This window comes from Gossypium hirsutum, chromosome D11 (genome assembly GCF_007990345.1).
Source record: "Gossypium hirsutum isolate 1008001.06 chromosome D11, Gossypium_hirsutum_v2.1, whole genome shotgun sequence".
Taxonomy (NCBI): Eukaryota; Viridiplantae; Streptophyta; class Magnoliopsida; order Malvales; family Malvaceae; genus Gossypium; species Gossypium hirsutum.
In genome coordinates this window covers 60,975,235-60,995,744 of record NC_053447.1, presented here as the reverse complement: position 1 = coordinate 60,995,744, position 20,510 = coordinate 60,975,235, and the positions used below count along the sequence as shown (strand labels likewise).

Genomic DNA, 20,510 nt, shown 5'->3' with positions numbered 1-20,510 from the left:
AAGAAAAAAGTGATAGGCAAGTTGTTTAAAGTTGAATGGGATAATTGCAATTTTGGTCCCTAATTTTTTAGGCCATTTGCAAGTTAGTCCCTGAACCTCAACTATAAATAGGCCTAACCATTTCTCATTTCAACCATCCCAACCAATCTTTCTCTCTTAGTTTTCTCTCTTCTCCCATTTGAGAATTCTTAAGGAATTCTATTTGTTTGTAATACTTTGGAGATAGTAAAGTTATCATCTGGTGTTAGTGCCCGAGGACGTAGGTATAATTTACCGAACCTCGTTAAAACTCTTGTGTTCTTTCTTGTCCTATTTTTCTTTCAATATTTGAGGGTATAATAGTAGTATTTAATTGTGCTATTAAATTACTATAGAAGGGATATTCTGTCTAAGGAAAGACTTGGTATTTAAGAGATCCATGTGATCCACCTCTCTTCCCTGGGAATTGAACTTTGTGTGATTTTTTAGTACAATAATTTATACGCTTCCGACCCTATTGGAACAACAGGCCAAACATATTTTCCATGGATTTAAAGAACAATAATCTAAGCGGTAGCCTTCCTAGCTCCATGGGTTCTTTAAGCTTTCTTCAGTCTTTACACCTACGCAAGAACAACCTTTCCGGAGTTTTGCCACCGTCGCTGCAGAATTGTTCATCATTGTTGGCTCTCGACCTAGGTGAGAACAAATTTGAAGGGAACATACCAAACTGGATTGGTGAAAGGCTGTCGAGAATCATGATTCTTGGTCTTTGTTCGAATGATTTCCAAGGTGATATTCCTCATGAACTCTGTGATCTTGGTTCTCTTACAATTTTAGACCTGGCACACAACAATTTGTCAGGAAATATACCAGAATGTTTCAATAATTTTAGTTCAATGGCCAGTGTAAGAAACTCAAGTGACCTAATTTCTTATTCTTTTGGTCATTTCAAGAACTCAATAGAGACAACGTTAGTGGTGATCAAGGGAATATTGCTTGAATACAGTACCACCCTTCCCTCCAAGTATTTCAAAGTTGACGTTCTTGAGTTACTTGAACCTGGCTTACAACAATTTAACGGGGAAAATTCCATCAAGCACTCAACTCCAAAGTTTTGCTGCATCAAATTTCGCTGGTAACACCCTTTGTGGACCTCCACTCACAGATAACTGCAGCATAAATGCTGTGGAACCTGATGCTGGTGGAGGAAATAGTGAGGGATCAGAGGATGGACTTGAAGTGGATTGGTTTTGGTTTTATGTGAGTATGGCGCTGGGATTTGTTGTTGCTTTTTGGAGCTTTGCAGGGCCTTTGCTGTTTAAGAAATCATGGAGATCAGCCTATTTCCAAATGCTAGATAGCATGGGGAAGAAAGCTCGGCGGTGTTTTTGTTAGTAGTTTCTGAATCTAAAGAAGCTGAATGATGATGTAATTATTTCTTTGTTTATAAGCTGAATGATGATGTAATTATGTCTTTGTTTATATGGTGATCGGTTGTCAGCAATGCGTTTCAGCTAGTTGTATTGTATGCATAGGTTTTTCTTGGAAAAATAAAACCACAGGAGCAACTCTTGTGTTCAAAAGCTTAATAGCAGTATCCATACTAAAACTATATACGATACAAACTGAGCAGCAATTATGTTCCTATATATATAATTACCCTTTAGCTTCCGGATACTATGGTGTTCATGTACATGGATCTAGAAATAGGAATTGTGGAACCAATTTCCCATGTCTTCTGCACCATGGGAACATAATTTATATAGTTTCTTGGAGGGTGTCATATAAAGTCTCAACAAGATTGAGCAGGAATGCATCAGAGCCATGTTTTGCCACTAGGGAAATTGCCAAAGGAACATTATCATACCTCCCTAGAGGTATGCTAACCTGTAGAGAACACAGGGTAACCCATTTCAAGAAAGCTGCCAAAAACAAAGACAAAAAAGGGAGCATATCAAGTCCGAACCTGACAGAAACCAGATGATCCAGCAACGGACAATAAGCTGAAAGGCCTAGAAAAGAATATATCCGATGTGGCTGGATTTGCTTGCACTTTTGGTGGTTCCCCTGGTGTCGTTGGGAGAGCAAGGACGCCATGATCCTAAAAGAGCCGATATAAGTAGATTGATTCATAAGAAATGAATAAGTTTATATAAAGAGTCCGTATTTGCCTAGTACTGTTTACTTGAACCAGCAGCAGATTTGACTAGCAAAACCTTTACAATGAATGTAATAGAGGTTACCCCTAGCAGGGCAGTAAGCGCAGCGCGTAATTCAGTCCTCACTGAGTGGCAGAAATCAATATTTTCTCCTGTTGCTTTAATGGCATCCCATATCCGCTCAGATATTCCTGGACCAAAATCCGGATTCACTTTGGTGACCCATTTGGCGTGGTAATTCTTAAATTCATACCTACAAGAAATAAGCTAAGTAACCAATGCTTAAATATCTTATCCTAAATTCATACTAAAAGTTTCAAGATGTTTAGCACCTCTGAAGTAATCTCATTGCACTTGAAAGGGCTGCTAAGGATGGTGGTATATCATCCACTTGGTCTTCATTTCCCTTATCCATGAAATGCTGCAAACTTGGTACTTTGTCCTTCACAAGGTCTCCAAGGATTGCATGCTTAACACATTGAGCTGCACTTTTAAGTAGAAAAAATGAGAGCCAGCTTACTGATAAGCAACGCAATTTTCAGTACCAAAGCATAGTTGGTCCCAATGCAAAGTACCATGAATCGGATGACATATTTATTGGGACAAAATCTATCTTAGTATCAGATGCCTGAAAAGAGACATTCAATTCTGGATGCCCTCAAAGCCTAAAGGAAGTCCTTAAAGGACAAGCCTTCAAAGGAAGTCCTGTGAACAAAGTTTAAAAAAGCCTAGGGTAGAATTACTTACCTCCAAAGAGCTTTTCAATTGACTTTACAAGAACTTGAACTGTTCGGTCACTTGGAATAGTAGATAGCCGAAAACAATCTTCTGCAATAATGATCTGACTTGGTTTGATAGGATCAACGTCAGGTAAATGCAGAAGAACACGTCCAATGCGGTTTAAAATCTTAGGATCACGAGCAAACCATCCTAAATGAGAAATTGGGGTCAAAAGAGATACCAAATTAAGGCTCTACAAGTTATACGGTTCTGACTTAAAGTACAGATAAAAGTAATTATTAGTGTTGTCTTGTTAATATGTTTGATCCTTGAACTTATGGCCTCTGAAATGAGTTTAAACGTTGCAGCATCATTGATGCATAATCAAGATTAGACAAAATTTTGGCTATCACATTTATTTCTTACCCACAGTATCATAACTCTGTGACATAGGAAGAACTCCTACAGTAGAGACGGCACCGAGTGAAGGCCGAAATCCAAGAATTCCGCAATATGATGCAGGGACTCTTACACTAGCACCAGTGTCAGTTCCTGTGTTAGAGATAAATATTCATTCAGTTCAAGGAGGATACTTAAAGAAAGGCATCTCATTCTGAATGGAAATACTCACCAAGGGAGAAATCTACCAGCTTTGCAGCTACTGCAACAGCAGAGCCACTGGAAGATCCTCCAGGCACCCTATCTGGTGCACAAGGATTTGTGGGAGTGCCATAATGTTTATTTACTCCATACATGCTGAATAAAGAAAAAAGAAAGAAAGTACACATATAACAAGTATTATGAAAAGAAAATATATATGCAGGCATAAAAATCTATCAAAACTGTGACCAGTAAGCCATTTCATCCATGACAGTTTTTCCTAGACAAGTTGCGCCTGCCGTTAAGAGGTCCATCACTGCCGGCGCTGTTGATGTGGAGGCTGAATGAGTCCTGGCCCAGTCAGGGTTTCCAAAGCCAGTGACATATCCCTCTATGTCAAATCTATTTCCAGTTTAGAATTTAAATAAATTAGACTCAAACACTGAGATAGAAGAACAGGAAAGAAGAGGTCCAATAATAAAACAGCCTAAAAATTTTAGAGCTCGCAAATACTTGACAAAATAAAGTATTAAATGGAGAAAGGGAATGACAAACATGTCTTTAACAGCAAAAGTGAGGCCACTCAAGGGGAGTTGGTGCTGTGAAGGGCTTAGTTGGAGAGAAAACTTCTCCATGAATGCTCCATAATCCAACCTTTTTACCATGTCTGTGTTTAGTGTGTAGCACTAGTAAGTAGTATAGTAACCTCGTTTATCTTTAAATTCTATTGTAAGCAGAGAATCCAGGTAAAGACAAAACAGTGCTGTTACAAGTCTTACGTTGGGTGCCTTGTCAGTCAGTATCATTCTCGAAAATAATGCTACTTCATGTCATGTCTAATGACTTTTCTCCCTTGCCAGACCGCATGTAGAGGATATTTTAAAAATTATGATGTGCTATATCTGTCTTTTTGCAGTTAGAAGATTAAGCAAAGATGACATTTGTTGAGAAAAATCAGTGGTCAGATATTGTTGAAAACTAGGATATTTTGGCAAGAACTGTGATGTTGGTGACTTATGAGTCAGACAGTGGATTATATAAACCAGAGATGGAAAATAATTGCAGTGCAATAAATGTTTACACACCCCCTTCCCTTTCGGTTTATTCAATGGTTGGAACGGTAGAATGAAGAAAAGAGACAAAAAATGAAGTACCGTCCACAGTTGAAATGTCATATACTCAACAAGCTTTTTGAGCCAGTTAAAGGCCATTTGAACCAAGTTCAAACATTGGCGTTATATTTCGGTTACACAGATGTTTTTTCATTTAGATTAAACCTGGACGGACAAAATCGAGTGATTACATATCAATCTTGCTTAAATTCCACTTAATGAAAGTTTATCTAATGAAATAAACTTATGGAAAATTTTTGGATTCGTAAAGGCAAGCACAATGGCTTTGATACTTGATGATGAAGGAAATATTACCTCATACTGAAATTTCTACATATATATAAATATATATTTATATTTACATCTCTATGTAATCACTCCAACTAGAATTGAGATAGAGAAAACAAAGGAAATGAAATGAAAATTGTTCAGAGTGATATTTACACAGTCTGATCTTTGAGCTAGAATCTTGACCATGCTTTTCAACAAGACAAAGCCTCCTTATTCCGTTTCCGTACAACATTCTCGAGATATCTCGAGGAGCATGTCTGTTACCAATTTGCAAAGAAAGCAAATGTAAGAATACATGAAAATGAAAGTTCCCATGGAATGAAACAGCAACTAAAGCAATTTACAACACTGCAATTGCCTTGTGACCTTCTATGAATAGAGCTGCTAATGATCAGAGGATGACTGCTGTTGCTCGGGACCTGGTGGTGGCCACATCTGCTGCGGCTGTGCCATGTACGGATGAGATTGCTGAGCATACAAAGCAGGGTCCATGACCGGCTTTCCCATAATCATACCCGGAGTTCCAACTTGAGGTGCATGTTGGGCAGGCATGTAATAAGGAAGTGCATCAACAGGTCCTCCAACGGGTACTGTTCCTCGTGGAATTGAAGCAAGAACTTCATCTTTCAAATCCTCCCTGGGAACTATGTCAACTAAGAAATCAAATATGTCAGTCCTAGTAATCGCCGCTGCGATGTCATTCTTCTGAAGCGTCCTCCTTTTGTTCTCTTCTGTGTGATTCCACGAACGCAATGTCAATTCCAAGATGAACATCTCACATGCCCTGGCGAAAATGACAGGGGCTTCGGCTGATATCATCCGCACGTCTTCATCTGCTTTCATGATCTTCTTGATCCTGGCCAAAGGAAGACTATGGTTCTTGAAATCCGAAACTTTCTCGACTTCTTGATACTGATTTGCCCAAAATGTCTGAAGTTGTTGCTGAAGTTGCTGTTGCTGCTGCTGATGAATTTGCTGATAAGCAAGTTGGTGTTGTGCAAGTTGAGCTCCTGTTGGCTGGCTGCTCGGTTGAATGCCTCCAACCGATCCTGAATTTGGGGCCCCAGTCACTTGGTTTGGATACAGGTTAGTGCCATACGGCATTTGAGCTCCACCACCTATGATCCCCATTGCCGGGGGCTGTCCATGCCCTTGGTGATCCATTCTAATCTGCACGTACTAAAACTTAAACGTATCTGCTCGAAATAAAACAGAACATTGTAGCAAAAAACTTCAGTTAGTCATTACATTTTTAGTTGCAGTCCTCTCAGACAAGATCAACTCGTTATAAGGAAAATCAGAAAGGTAAGCAAACAAGTAAACACATCGAGGGAACTCGAAAACTGATTGATTTATACTCAGTTTCTTTCTTTGCGAATTGTATTTGAACATATAAATATAATCCATCATTTCCCCTTTTTCTTAGTTATTTCTAAAAACTCAATTCCTCTAACATCTTGCTATGGAAGATCAAGTTCCATTAGAGATTCAAACAACACTGCTCAAGCTAATTGGCAAATAAATTACCATATAAACAACATAATATAAAAAAGAAAAACATAGAGCAAAATTTGTTGATCAATTTTCCATTTAAATAAAAGGCAGTAAAAGTATGAACTTGTTCATGATTTACCTAAAAAAATACTGTAAGAACCCAAATATGGTAATTGATCAGCAGCTTACTCAATCAAACAAATCCAATATATTTACAGCAATTAAACATAGAAGAAAAACCATGAAAAGTGAAGATCATTCAAATAACACACATCCCTAAAACAACCCAGATTATACGTATAAAAGAAAGTATAAAAGAAAAATAAAATAAAAGCTTATACCTTTAGGAGAAAAAAATTGTACCTTTGAATAGGAAGATTGAGAACTACCTGAGACAAAATAAAAAGAAAAAGAGAAAAGATGTCAAAAGAGAAGAGAAGCTTCCAAGATCAAAAGGGTAAATTTGGGTAAAACGCTTTTTAAGAGAATTTTAGCCGTATGATGAGAAAAGATCTGATTATGGAAAATTTTTAGGGTTGAGAGAAAGAAGAAAAGTTTGGAACTTTTCTCGTACAAAAACTAACCTAAGATTGGAAACAACAAAAGCTGAGTTGTTTCAATATATGTTGTCAGTTTTTTCTCTATTCAATTTTGACCCTATGATGTCAGAGCCTACTTTTTATACGGCCTTCCCCCTTTCTTTTTTCTATTTTCGGTTTTGGGACCAAATTGCCCTTTCCTTCAATTTACCAAAGATTTCTCTCACCAACATTTACTTGCACAAAAAGTAAATTTTGATATGATTGGTTCAAAGTTCGCAAATCAAACCCATTCAAATAAAAAGTTTAAATATTATTCCAAGAGAGATTTGCCTCCCACTTCTTATTGAGTAATGGTTTTGTCATGTTAAAAAGTAAGGTGACATGTGAGAATATCACCTAGAAAATAAAAATATGATTGCACTTCGAATTTGACATTTATGTTCATGAATATTTTAAATAAATAAATTTAACAAAAAATGAAAATATCCGTTTTAAAACAATAATATATCCTCACTAACTTAACAGTTGTACACTTTAATCTCACAATGTTAGAACAAGTTTCAAAGCTCATCTGACCAGCAGGAGTGGAGCTTTTTTGAGGCCTCACATGTAGACCAAAGGTGCAAGGAAAACAAAATTGAAGAATTTCATTACTGAAAGTATGCATCTATTGAATACAATTACATCATTTTAGGCTCAGACTAAATGCCTATTACAAAGAAATTATTCTGATTTGTATGATATTCTAATTCGCTCTTGAGCAAAACAGTCATTATCATATGGAGAATCTAACATATGAAGAAATACAATTTTGTCTAGAAATTGCAGACAACCCCCCCCCAACAATTTCTTGTACTTGTCCTCCTTTCACACAATCAATATATACTAATCTGGCACCGCATAATGCCAAGACAAACAATGTATAAAGGCCATACATCAGCATATATGAATTGAATGCCTTCAGCTTAGAGGATCATACCAATCAACCGGAGAACTTAGCAATGATCAAGCTAACTAGTGTGAAAATTATATAAAGGCCAACAAGGCAGAATCCCCAAAATCTAGGCACCCGGAATCTAGACCAAGTTATAACCAATAGAGATCCCATCAGGCTCAGAAGCAAGAAGACAAATGCAATAATAATACCAATGTGAAAATTAAGCTGATAGGCTTCTGGGTAAACATTAGTTGTTTGCATTACCAAAGCTGATCCAAGCCCGACAAGCATATTAAACATTGGCCCAGCGAAGCATCCAGCCATAGCCATTGCCGGATGGCCGGCTTTGGCAACCGCAACGTCAGCTACAAGATCTCCCACAGAGTTTCCCCATGCAAGTACTGTGAGACCAAGGAGTGCTGGAGGCAGTTCAAGAAGTGATCCGATGGCTGCCAAGCAGTTCAGCAACTCCCCCGCGACAGTTGATATCCAGAACACGCTCATTACAAAAGCCAGAACCACTACAGGGATTTGATCATTCTTTGGAGGTTCTTTTTCCAACATAAAGTGAAGGGTGGCAAGAGAGAAGCTTCCAAACAGTACAACAACCCAGAGAGGGAAACGGGTGTTTGGAAGGAGGAACACAATCGGGTGATCTAATGGCATGAATGAGTTACAAGCAAATAAAAGGGCTAGTGGGCAAAGCGCAATGTTAGCAGATAGGTAGAATCTACTCCATTCAGAAGGCGAAGATTGCGGAATCGTGAGCTTGAGAAGAAAAGTTATAGGAACCTCCCATGCTTTCGAGATCTGCATTGAAGACAAAATACAAAAACATTAGAGTGAAAACTGGAAGAAGTTACATGAGTAGAGGCAAAAACATCATTGAGCTGAACAAAAGAAATAAAAGGTAAATTAGAACCCAATTTGAGAAATTTCATGGAACCTGCCTTTTTCTAGCTCCTAACATGAAGTAGTAAGCAAAATATAACATTCTAATTTCAGCCATGAAATTGCCAGGTCAATACAATTTTTGCACTCAAACCTTCAGGGTCTATCAATCCTGCAAAGGACCCCATGCACTCTATATTCTTGAAAGGGACTAAAACCAATGTGTATAGTATCATATTTCCCGGTGTCTCAGGTTAGTTTCATATTTACAGATTACAGGTACAGTCATAAAAGCATTGACATCAAAGGAAGAATGAATTTCAACAACATACAAACTGCATTTTACTTCTTTCATTCCAATACCATGGTCCATAGACAAGGAAATAGTGAAAGGAGGGCTCAACCAAAACTCTCTTTATACCTTCTTTTTTCTTTTATGTTCATGGCATGCAACATGTACATTCTTCAATTTACAGGGAAGGAACCTCAAAAATGTGCTCACCTCAAATATTTAATCCAGGAGATAAAGAAAAAAGGGCATGCAACAGAGCTTAATTAGATGTACTGTTTCAACTTTCAACCCCATTTCTAGTTGTCTATCTCAAGCAATATGTGAGTTCCAGAAATATAAGCCATTAAGCATTAGCCAACAGCATCAAGATTCAGCTCCTAGTAACACTTAGCACCTACAATCAAAGTAGCATCAAGAAATGCTTGTATACTATCTACCAATGCTCTTTCATTCCATCAATCAAGTAATGATACTTGCATTCAACATTAAAACAAACAAATCACAGCATATAAAGTTTCTTTTCAAGTAAATTATAGAAACGTACCACTTCACATACTCCTGCAATTCCAAATGCTTTCTTGTCTACCTTCACACCCCTCTCAACATCTCCAACCTCACCATTTTTATCCAGCAAATGGCTTTCTTCTGTCACCGTCTCCTTCTGTAAAGACAGCTTCTTCTCCTCTCTTTCGGTCCCAAAATCCATCCAAAACACAAACCCAACAAAGAATATATAAAATGCAACAAAAGAAACAGCTTGCCACACAAAAATCTCGCCACTCAAGTACACATAGAACAAAAACAATGCCCCAGTTAGATAAAACAACACATCCCTTATAAAAGGAGCAGGTTTTACCCCAAAAGGTGCTGCATAGATAGCAACAAAACCAACCACAAAGGCAGATACAAATGTCCCAGCCGACAAAATTGCGCCAAACCCAGTTCTGTAATGACCCGAGCGGACAGCATGGAGGGAGGCAAACACATCGGGAGCACCATTTCCAAGGGCTAAAAGAGTGACAGCAGCCATGGATGGGGACAAGTTAAGGAGAGAAGAGAGCTTGGTGGTGACAACAGAGAAATGGGATTGGGCTGTTTTGATGAGAATGTAAAAGTCGAGGAGAAGAAGAAGGGAAAGGAAAGGAATTGAGAGGAAAAACTTTTCATTGAAAAGACAGTAATGGAGGGAAAGATAGTTAATGAGGGTACTATCAGAAGATTGTGGAGAATAACAGGAAGTTGAAAGGAGGGATCTTTGTGGGATTCGTGGGGGTTTTCGTGGGGCTTGGAGGAAGAAGAAGAAGATAAGAGATGAAAGGAGTGTCAAGCAAAGAAGGGTGGATTTGAGGAAAGATGGGAATGAGAGGGCCATGCCATTAAGATCCAAACTTTGGGTGCTCTGAGACTGCTTATTTCTTGAAAGTTTCAGCCTTTCTGTCGATTCTGTTCTTGCAGGAATGGAAATGAAGCTGAGAGGAATTGTGAAAGGGGAGGGAAATTCTTGAAGATCTTCAGATTTTCTGCTCTCTTGGGTGGAAATGATCATTAGATCCTTTGTTTTTGTTTTTTTTTCTTTTGGATCTTTCACTCAAAATCCTTCCAGTTCATAGACAGTGTTCTTCCACTTTCTTTAACGCGTTTCTTGGTTGTTGATTCCTTGACCAAAAAAACTGGGTTTTTCTTATTATTAGAGCACCAAAAAAAAATCCCAGATGAGATCAAGAGATGAATAAAAAAGGCGTGTTCTTTGCTGAGCAATGCCAAGGTTAGCTTTCCTTTGGTTATTCTTGGAGGGGAGTGATTCGATTACCGGCCATACTTTAAGCGGAACTGAGAGTAAAAAAGGCATCATTTTCAAGCTCTTGAAAGGTTTCAGACTTTGGAGACTTGAAGGCAGAGCCTCAAATCCATGGTTCTAAGGGCTTTAGATATCCCAACCCAAGATCTCTCAGGAAGCCGAGGAGGCCCAATCTTATATGTAATGCACTAATTCTAATTGTTTTTTATAATCAAATGGTTGAGTGCAATGGTAAAGCACGATATAGTTTGAAGGAGAGAACATAGGTTCGAACTTTGAAAATATATGAACAATCACAAATCTCAAATATAAATTGTAAAACGGATAAACATAATATAAAAAATGAAATTAACTAAATATTGAAGTAAATGATGGGTGTTGTATTCATAATATTTAGATTGAAATTAGAATGTTTTGTCTGCTGTCTAATTTTTTAATTATAATTATAATTATATTTTTATTATTTAATATATATTTATTAAAATAATTAATATAGACTACTTCTTAAATGTTAGTAAAGTAGAGGGATCAATATTAAAATTTTCCTGTTATTTTATAAGGCAAAAAAAAGAAAAGAAAAAGGACATGTGTGATAAAGGAATCACTTAGTACCTTCTGTTTAATATAAATAGCTAATGAAATTATAAACATTTAGATACCAAATTATGTAAAAAAAATAGAATATGAAGATTAAATTTTAAATTTAAATGTAGTATAGAGATCAAAATTAAAATTTGACTATTTTTTTGTAATCTAAATAAAATAAATGTACTACAATTGAAATTTTAACCATTTATAGATGTAAAAGGAATAAGGCTTTTAATATATAGAAGTATAGATATGTTTTTATATTGACAAAATTTAAAATCTAGTTTCCTACTTAAAAGTTAAAGAATCAAGTTTTTATACATTTTTATTTAAAAATTTTAGTTTAATTATTAAAATTGTAAATATTTTTTTATCAAAATTTGTCAATTTAGCATGTTGATTAGGCAACTCTTATGTGACATAAGATATTACTAAACATGATAAGTTGACAAATTTTAATGGAAACAACGAACGACAATAACGATTGAATTAGGATTTTTAAAATAAAAAATAAAAAATTGAATTTTTTTTTATTTTTAAAGTATAAGGACTAAATCTCAAATTTTATAGAGGTATAGAGACTAGTAACATAATTTAACTTAATATTTAAGTTTTAAAAAGAGAGTTTCATTAGTTTACAACTTAATGATAATGAGAAGACTTTGGAAATTCTAAAGTCCCATATTATATTAGTTATTTAGCTTTTAGTGCTTGTAAAGATTAATTTTGATGATTACTATTAATATGATATAGTTGTAAGAGATAAATAGTATTATATTTAGGTGTTTTAGTTGTTGAAAATTATGATATATATTATTTTTTGGATAAATTGTAAAAATAGTCACTAAATTAAGGTTAAAATTATATTTTAATCGTTCCTCACTCCAATCAACTAAACTATGTCACCACTCGCTCTAGAAATCAAATTTTCAAGCCTAAATAAGTTTTTTATTATCTAACTCACACATCTTTGAGTCACCTCTTTCAAACAAGTCACCAAATATCTACATTAGCAAGCAGCGATATAAGAGGAGTTTGATATCTTAAAAAGTAAGGAAACTAAACCCTTTTCTTTGAGATCCAAATGCCAGTGTAATTGACCACAAATGGATTTTCAAAATTAAGCAAAAATTCAATTGAGCTATACAAAGCTTGACTTGTTACAAAATAGTACACTCAATGGGAAGATGTGGACTATCATCCTACTTTTAGTCCTATCATTAAGTAAACTACCATTCTCCTTGTACTATCAATTGTTGTTCAAAATTAGTGGTCAATAAAACATATTGATGTCAACAATGCTTTTCTACAAGGCTATATTGATGAATAAGTTTATGTGAGACAACCATTAGGTTTTGAAGACCATAATCATCTTGACTATGCTTGCCAGTTAAAAAGGTGATATATGGACTCAAGTTGGAACCTTAATCAAACAAAGGACTCACAAAATTTTTACTAAAAATTGGCCTAAAATAATCTAATTGTGATGCATCCTTATTTATCCATGATGGCTCTAGTATTTTAATTTATTTGTATGTCTATGTATATGACATTATCATGACTAACAGTAATTCAACAATTGTTCAACATGTTATTACTTCTATTTCATAGAAATTTTCACTAAAGAACTTGGTTCATTATTTTTTTTTAGGGTAAAAGTAATACCAACTATAGATAGTCTATTCCTATCACAAAGTAAATACATTCACGATATTTTAAATGGCATAATGATGTAAGACAGTAAAGGAGTTCTTACTCAAATTAGCTCATCTCACCATTCCAAGTTTCAAAATGAGTTTAACCCTACTAATGTCACTATATACCGAAGGACTATTGAGAAATTCTAATATCTTTCCTTTTCAAGATCTAATATTTTATTCATTGTGAACAAACTTTTGTAGTTTACTCATGCTCCATTGTCCCTACATTGGAAAATAGTGAAACACATTATTTTGTACTTGAAACAAACCTCCATCTATGGTATTCGATTCACTTATCATTTGGATCCAAATCTTTATAAATACTTAGACACTAATAGGGAAAGTGATCACACATATCATAGTTTGACAATTGATTTTATGCTTTATTTTGGTCCAAATCTAGTAAATTGGTTCCCAAAGAAATAACCTACCATTGTTCGCTTCTCCACTGAAGTTGAATATCGAGCCATCACAATTGTTGCCTCTAAAACTCTTTGGGTCATGAATATGGTAAAAGAGCTCAAACTTCCACTATTTCATCCTCCAAAAATCTTTTGCAATAATAAAAGTGTAACATCTTAGAGCCAGCATCCGATTTTGCATAGCAAAATGAAGCATCTTGAGATAAATTTACATTCCATTCGTGATTATGTTGAAAGAATTTTTTTTGTTGAGGCAGTTTATGAAAAATGCCTAGGAGTAGTGTCTACTGGTGTCTGACATTGATCAACATCATAACTTGCTATATATGGACTTAGCAATTTTAGGAACAAAATCATTGAGCTATGACCATGGTTGATACTTTGGACTTGTTCAAGCCGATTTATGATATCCAAACCTATTATAGGAATACATCTTAAAGATTGGTTTGGATTGAATTAATGAAATTGACTTTCCTATTTTGAGAAGATTGGACTAGATCGGATAACTGGGTAACATCTCCTAAGGATTTGAATATCTATCTTGGTCATATTGAAGATGTTATCCCTACTGATTATCTTGCTATTTTAATAAGAAGATTGAATATAAGTGATCTTTATCTTAACAAGTGTTAACTTCTAATATATTAAAAGGCTTGTGTAGGTAAAGGAGTGTAAAGAGTTTTAGTAGTTATTCTATTCTTTAGAACTTATTTTTCAGAGTGCATTTTGTAAGTAATCAAGTGAGTCATTTGGTTTACAAACTAAGTTTTCAAGGGGGAATTAGAGGAAAATTATCTAAATCTTAGGTGTAAAAGTAAGGTTAATAATGTGGTGAGTATTAGAACTTGCAATCATTTGTTGTAGGAGGTGTTAAGATAGTAGATTTTCTTTTTAGGTAAGGCCTCGTAGATGTATGAAAACTGAACTATGTAAACATATCATTGTGCTCATCTTTGTTCTTCATCAATGCCTGGAGTAGTTGACACTGCTCGTAGCACTGCTTCTAAAATTGCTCAAGTTACTTGCAATTGTCCTTTTTTTTCAAATATGAATGTCACTCGCATTCCTACAATCAATCAAATTATTGACACACGTATAAAAGCACAACCCAAATCAATCTTCATGCATAACCTCAAGAAGTTAGGTGTTGCTCCACAACCTCAAACTTAAGAGGGCGTATTGATTGACCTAGTCAGTAATTAAATTTTTTTTCTAAATTTTAATTTTAAAATTTATTTGAGTTATCTCCTTTTTCTATGAATTTTGTTGATAATTTATGTGTATAAATATATGTCCACTCAAGGAATAAAGCACAACCCACTTTTATCTTTTTCATAAACATTTTTACTTCTTCATTCTCTTCTTTTATTCAATAATTTTTTTTAGGTATAAAATTTTTAGCGTTTATCTTCAGTCATATAAAACTTGACTTTGTTTAAAATAATGTAAAATATTTATAAAAGGATAAGGATAAAAATGTACAATAAAGAATTTCATAGTTTAAAAAATTAGGCCAATGTATTATTTGTACTCCAAAATTGTACTCAATTATCACTTCAATATCAAATTGATACAAAAAAAAATTTAATACCTAAGTGACAATTAGGTACAACTTTGGGGGGCAAATAGTACATTCACCCTTTAAAATTTACATTTATCAAACAAACACTACTTAATTTGAAGTAGCACACCAAAATAATTTTATAATTTAAAGGGTTAATTGCATTAAATATCCTCAAACTATGATTCTCATTCTAAATTAATTTTTAAAGTTCAAAACATTCTAATTACATCCCTAAACTATCGATGTTATGTCAATCAGGTCCTTATATTATTAAAATCATTAATTTCATTGCATCATGGGAAGTTGTACAACAGATGTCAAAATCGAGAGTCAAGATTGAGGGATGATGTTCTGGTCTAGAAAATAGAGAAGAAGCCCCCTCAAATGAAGTGTCTGAGGTTACTTAAACTATAGTTATTTCGGGCTGAATAATCGGGTTAGATCTTGAGTCGAATCCCAGGTCAGGTCCTTGTATAGTTTTTTATAGTTGTATAACATAATACCAGCTAAAGATCAACTACTAGCAAGCACAAACTAATATATGCAATGGGCTAAAACAAAATCATTCTCTTTATGGAATAGCAGTGAAGTTTAAGTTATTACAAGAAGTCCTAAAAAACAACAGGGAAGAGCTGAAACCCAGCCTTGATCTTGCCATGTCAAACTGTATAAGATTATTCTCCATTTGGTAAGCCCCAATAACAATTGCAGCTCGAGTGTTAAGTCCCCCATCAACAAAGGCTAAGCAAGAAACTCCTGGTGTAGCTTCAACCAGAGAGTTCGATCCGTAAATCCTCCATATAACATGTTGGTCATGGAGCACTAGGTCGATATTAGGAACCTTTGGTCAGACCCTAGTTCTTTTGTCGATACTTTTCGAGTTAAAACAAACCTCAAAAGGTTCCACTAGCTTTACTAGGGGAATACTAGAGAGCTCTTTAGTGAAAAATTCAGTGACGGATTTGAAGATCGAGTGTTCGAGAATGGTGTAAGGATTTATTGTGCTAAGCTTTGTACCTCCAATGCCTCGTCTATCGATGGATAACAGAGTTGTGTTTAATGGAACATCCTTGTTATTTATTTTGATTGATTTCACTTCTATGTAGTACTCTCCTAGTGGACTAATGATCAATGGAGTGTAGCCTACAGGGAGTGAAATATCAAGACCAGGAAGCATATAATAAGGGCTATCCCCAAAGAAAATGGCCCCATTTGGAGCTAGACATAAGGCAAATGTTGGGGCAAAGCCAGCATATCCAAAGTGTGAGGCAAGTTGAGTGGGTAGAGAAATAGGGGAATACCCTAATCCAGCTACCCCTTGAACATTCCCTGGTAACACTGGTTGCAGCAAAAGGGAAGGTGCACAAGTGAACAAGAACCGAGGTATCTTAACAAGGGGACCAGGGTTAGACCCTTGAGTGGAATAGATTGACAGAACATCTTGTGCAAGCTCGCTCATGGCAGTTAGGCCCGTCACGGGGTTCACCGACATGAGCCCACATGTGTTGTTGTGGCACCCCGGTCTGGCCTTGGAGAAGCAAGTGTGGCAATAGTGTGTGTTGGCTCTAGCACATTATGTCGAATAGCATCAAGGGGCATGGTAGGTCGAAGAAAGGTAGTTTTGTTCACAAGTAACCCATAATAACCTCCCATTCAAGTCCACAACAAATGGGATTTGCAATAATGGAGTTCTTTTATAAATGTTGGCAACATAGAGATTGGTCTTGTTATCTTGGTGAATTGGCAAAACAAACTTGTTTAGCTTGGAACTTGTTTGGGATTGTGATAAAAGGGTGAAAGAAGAAATGGAAAGGAAAATGAGAAGAAAATAAAGGGAAGAAGAAGCCATGAATGGAACAAGGAAAAGGTTAAGCAGGAGGGCATCAAAAGGTGTTATTTATTGGCAATTTAGTTCTTAAAATCAAGGCATCTTTGTGTCGTGGCATTTCTCATGTGAAGGTTCATGCGTGATTTGCATTTAGTTACCTGAAAATCAGGCTTTGAAACATGTGAATCGTGAACTCATAGAAGGCTCCATGGACCTTACTGGCTTTGCCTAGAATTAGAGACCATTGTTGTGTACAAGTAACATATTTATTTTCTCGTATACATCAATGACATCATAAAATGACCTAAAAACCCGTTACCTAAATTTCATAGACAAAGACAGCTGAAAACTTGTTCATGCCTTTCAAAAGTAGGCTCAAGTTCTTGGCTATAGTGCAACTCCACTAATTGGGTTCCATGGTATAAATGGCTAATAAAAAGTAGTGGCAGAGATGGGTGATGGGCTCATGGCTTCTAAACAAAAACTAGAAAACGCAAAAGTAAAGGACAAATGCCTAAAAAGTTGAACATTGTTATAAAATGAGTATGAAAACACTTCACCTTCTAAACTGAAAAAGCAAGATAGCCCTCTCAATGGAATTTCTTCAAAGCAAAAATAATTGAAGATTGCAATCATAAGAAAGAAAAATGGGGAAGTCAAAACCAGAAAACCAAATGGACCCTTTAGATAGGGATTGATGCCCAACCATGTTCTTTTTTATATTTGAAACCAACAATACATAAAAACCTACATTTGGTACATCTTTTGAGAAAGCAACTATATATACTTCATTATATATCCCTCAAACTTTAACTACACTTCTGTTCTACATAGTGACCCAAAGACTGTTTGGGGAATGACTATAGGGAAAACTAAACATTTTCCATTGGCAAGAAAAACATAAGCAAATGTCTTCTTGAACCTCGCAAAGCATGTATAAAAAGCACCCTAAAAAGAAAAACCCAAAAGCAAAGAAGGGAGAAAATGGCACTAAAATGGGGAAAATTTTACATGATACTACAGCTGTTTGCGTTTTCATCACTGAAGTAATGAGCATAAGATTCAGATGGGGGTGGATGCATGGGTGGAGGTCCATAATTTGGTTGGGGATATGGTTGATGAGCATACATCATGGGTGGATACATCCCTCCATTTGCACGTTGTTGGTTCATCATCATGGCTGCCATATATTGAGGCTGATTATAAGGATTTCCTGGTCCCATCCCTTGATAATACCCACCACCATTATTCATTGCTGCTGGTAGTCCTTGCACTGCAGCAAAATTACTCATCTGGTTCATCGGATGGTTTCCCATTTGGCCCATGTTATAACCCATCTGACCACCCATTGAACCCATGTGACCCATCTGACCTCCCATTTGGCCCATCTGCCCCATATTCTTACCGCCGCCGGCGGCACCACCCCCACCCCCACCTCCTTTGCCATTATTAATAACATCAATGTCTTGAAACCCACCACTTTTAATTTTGTTCATCATCTCATGGCCCCACCACCACCATTTTTGCCTCCACCCTTTTTAGCTCCATGGCCATTATTGTTTCCACCACCACCATTGCCTCCATTTCCATTGTGGGAACCTTTGTTTTTACCACCACTACCATCCCATTCATTTTTACCCTTACTTGAAAAATCTTTTTCACCTTTATCCTTCTTGAAAAATCCAAGCAAACCACCACCACCTCCTCCTTTTTTACCACTCTTTTTATCTCCTTCCCCATTGTTTCCTTTCCCTCCTTTGTTCTTTTCACCACCTCCTTTCTTTCCTCCATTACCATGCTTCCCACCTTCAAAATCCCCCATGCCTTTCATTAACATAGGCATATCAATACCTCCTCCTTTCTTACCATTATCCCCACCACCACCACCTCCTTTCTTACCATTCATGGCAAGGCCATTAATCATGCCATTTGGCCCTTTTCCCCCCATAGCTACCATCTTGTTTTGCATTTGATGATTCCCTTTCCCATGGCCATGTCCATGACCAAATTCCTCATCATCAAAATCATCATCAAACTCATCATCGAACTCATCATCAAATTCATCATCGAACTCATCATCAAAATCATCATCACTTCCATCTAAATCATCCTCAGGCAACTGAAACTTCACAGATTTCTGGTCTTTGGAAGGGTTAAACCCTTGCATCATCATTTGCTGTATCTGTTGGTGTGTAAATTGCTGCCCACCTTTCTGCTGGTTATTCCCACCACCACCACCACCACCACCCCCACCCCCACCCTTTTGGGATTTGTTGTCTTTCCCACCTTTGCCACCATCCAAGTTCATGTTCTTGAACTGGTTGGCTAGCTGGTTTGGGAAATTGTTTGGACCCTTTTGAGCCCCTCCCAGTAGCTGTGCATGTTTCCCTGACTTCTGCAGCTTCTTAATGAGTATAACCGGATCAACATTACCAGTCACTGTTACCTTCCCTTGCTCAGCATTTATACTAGTGGTATACACCCCTAAACCATAAATAAAAGAAAAATCAATAACCCAAAAGGAAAAAAAAAAACTTAGATAAAACCATATGGAATCAACATGCATACCATCAACTTTCTGCAATAGTTTCCTTATTTTCTGCTTACACCCATCACAGCTACACTGTATGTTAACTTTCAGAACCCAAGTCTGAACCCAAAAAAAAACACAGAAACAGTGTTAAAACAAAAACAAAAACAAGGAAATATAATTACAGCATTATTGGGAAAAAAAACAGTGACATAACTAAACTAAATCAAGTACCTGAAACTTCATGACATCTTGTTTATTCATCCTTTAATGAAACAGAAGGGAAAAAAAAAGATGAAAGAAAACTGAAACTTCTATGCTTCTTAGTTTGGGAAACAAAGAAATAAAAACCCTTTTAGCTACAAGATTTTTAAGAAAGGTAAGAGCTTAAAGGCGGTTGGTAGGCATTAAAACGCTTCTCTTTTAGCTTTGTAAAGCCTTTGTATTTAGAGAAGAGAGCAAGGAAAGAGAGAGATAAGGCGGTTGCAGGAGAGGCAAGGTATCTTCAAGATTTTAAATATAAAAAGAAATGAAAATAAAAATAATGAAAAAACAGCCTAGCTTAGGTTCTTGCTAGTATGAGCTCAGTTCAGTGTGGCTTGGCTTTATACTATTTGAAGCTTCCTAAAGTGATTTACAGCCAATTTTAATTTTTTAATGAAAAAGGAAGAAAATTTTAATTCTTGTGCCACAGTGGAACACTTGGGTTTTAAGTGGTTGTATTAACTTTAGTAATTGAACTATTTAATAATATAAAACTATGCATTAACATAATCTTTTTTATTTCTCCACTTGTATACTATATTTATTAATAATCTCAATTTTAAATATCATTTTACTAAATTTAGTTCGATTATAATTTTATTTATTTATTTTTAATCAATTATTCAGTTTTTTTCTTAAAAAGAAAGCTATAACATGTTGATATCATGTCTTAGTAAAAGTGATTAAGCCTAATAAGTCCAAAGCTGAAGCAGCTCTGTGTCTCTCACTTGTTTGGTCTGGTCGGTAATTGCGGTTTCAGACTTGGGTGTTTGACTTAAGAGGCAAGTTGTGGACT

General features: G+C 36.0%; 6 protein-coding genes across 11 annotated transcripts; 1 reads left to right on the top strand and 5 right to left on the bottom strand.

Moving 5' to 3' along the window:
• Nucleotides 1-524: 524 nt before the first annotated feature.
• On the top strand, nucleotides 525-1,377 carry LOC121203337 (receptor-like protein EIX2). The gene is made up of 2 exons (XM_041104337.1): nucleotides 525-900; nucleotides 989-1,377. Exons 1-2 carry the CDS (start codon nucleotides 525-527, stop codon nucleotides 1,375-1,377), a joined length of 765 nt encoding a protein of 254 aa, XP_040960271.1.
• A 179-nt stretch (nucleotides 1,378-1,556) lies between these two features.
• On the bottom strand, nucleotides 1,557-4,169 carry LOC107939337 (amidase 1). Its single transcript, XM_016872660.2, has 9 exons — nucleotides 4,017-4,169; nucleotides 3,711-3,863; nucleotides 3,493-3,617; nucleotides 3,288-3,413; nucleotides 2,889-3,071; nucleotides 2,474-2,624; nucleotides 2,226-2,394; nucleotides 1,949-2,083; nucleotides 1,557-1,869 (listed from the first exon to the last, which is right to left on the bottom strand). Exons 1-9 carry the CDS (start codon nucleotides 4,124-4,126, stop codon nucleotides 1,741-1,743), a joined length of 1,281 nt encoding a protein of 426 aa, XP_016728149.2. The 5' UTR covers nucleotides 4,127-4,169; the 3' UTR covers nucleotides 1,557-1,740.
• A 723-nt stretch (nucleotides 4,170-4,892) lies between these two features.
• Nucleotides 4,893-7,024, bottom strand: LOC107939338 (nuclear transcription factor Y subunit C-9). Of its 6 annotated transcripts, none has more exons than XM_041104654.1 (4): nucleotides 6,943-7,024; nucleotides 6,722-6,747; nucleotides 5,231-6,060; nucleotides 4,893-5,121 (listed from the first exon to the last, which is right to left on the bottom strand). In XM_041104654.1, exon 3 carries the CDS (start codon nucleotides 6,026-6,028, stop codon nucleotides 5,249-5,251), a length of 780 nt encoding a protein of 259 aa, XP_040960588.1. In that variant the 5' UTR covers nucleotides 6,029-6,060; nucleotides 6,722-6,747; nucleotides 6,943-7,024; the 3' UTR covers nucleotides 4,893-5,121; nucleotides 5,231-5,248. The 6 variants fall into 6 exon arrangements, with proteins under 6 accessions (XP_040960588.1, XP_040960587.1, XP_040960586.1 ...); XM_041104653.1 differs by having other exon boundaries at nucleotides 6,700-6,747; nucleotides 6,943-7,022; XM_041104652.1 differs by having other exon boundaries at nucleotides 6,722-7,022.
• A 497-nt stretch (nucleotides 7,025-7,521) lies between these two features.
• On the bottom strand, nucleotides 7,522-10,961 carry LOC107939335 (cation/calcium exchanger 5). Its single transcript, XM_016872659.2, has 2 exons — nucleotides 9,565-10,961; nucleotides 7,522-8,647 (listed from the first exon to the last, which is right to left on the bottom strand). The coding sequence occupies exons 1-2, from the start codon at nucleotides 10,564-10,566 to the stop codon at nucleotides 7,883-7,885; spliced, it is 1,767 nt and encodes a 588-aa protein (XP_016728148.2). The 5' UTR covers nucleotides 10,567-10,961; the 3' UTR covers nucleotides 7,522-7,882.
• A 4,702-nt stretch (nucleotides 10,962-15,663) lies between these two features.
• LOC107939334 (gamma conglutin 1) lies at nucleotides 15,664-16,584 on the bottom strand. Its single transcript, XM_041104336.1, has 2 exons — nucleotides 16,110-16,584; nucleotides 15,664-15,857 (listed from the first exon to the last, which is right to left on the bottom strand). The coding sequence occupies exons 1-2, from the start codon at nucleotides 16,582-16,584 to the stop codon at nucleotides 15,664-15,666; spliced, it is 669 nt and encodes a 222-aa protein (XP_040960270.1).
• Nucleotides 16,585-17,614: 1,030 nt separating this feature from the next.
• Nucleotides 17,615-20,031, bottom strand: LOC107939333 (heavy metal-associated isoprenylated plant protein 34). The gene is given in 4 exon segments (XM_016872657.2): nucleotides 17,615-18,434; nucleotides 18,437-19,404; nucleotides 19,489-19,570; nucleotides 19,685-20,031. Coding segments are annotated over 4 exon segments (1,587 nt in total). The 5' UTR covers nucleotides 19,715-20,031; the 3' UTR covers nucleotides 17,615-17,927.
• Between the last annotated feature and the right edge of the window lie 479 nt (nucleotides 20,032-20,510).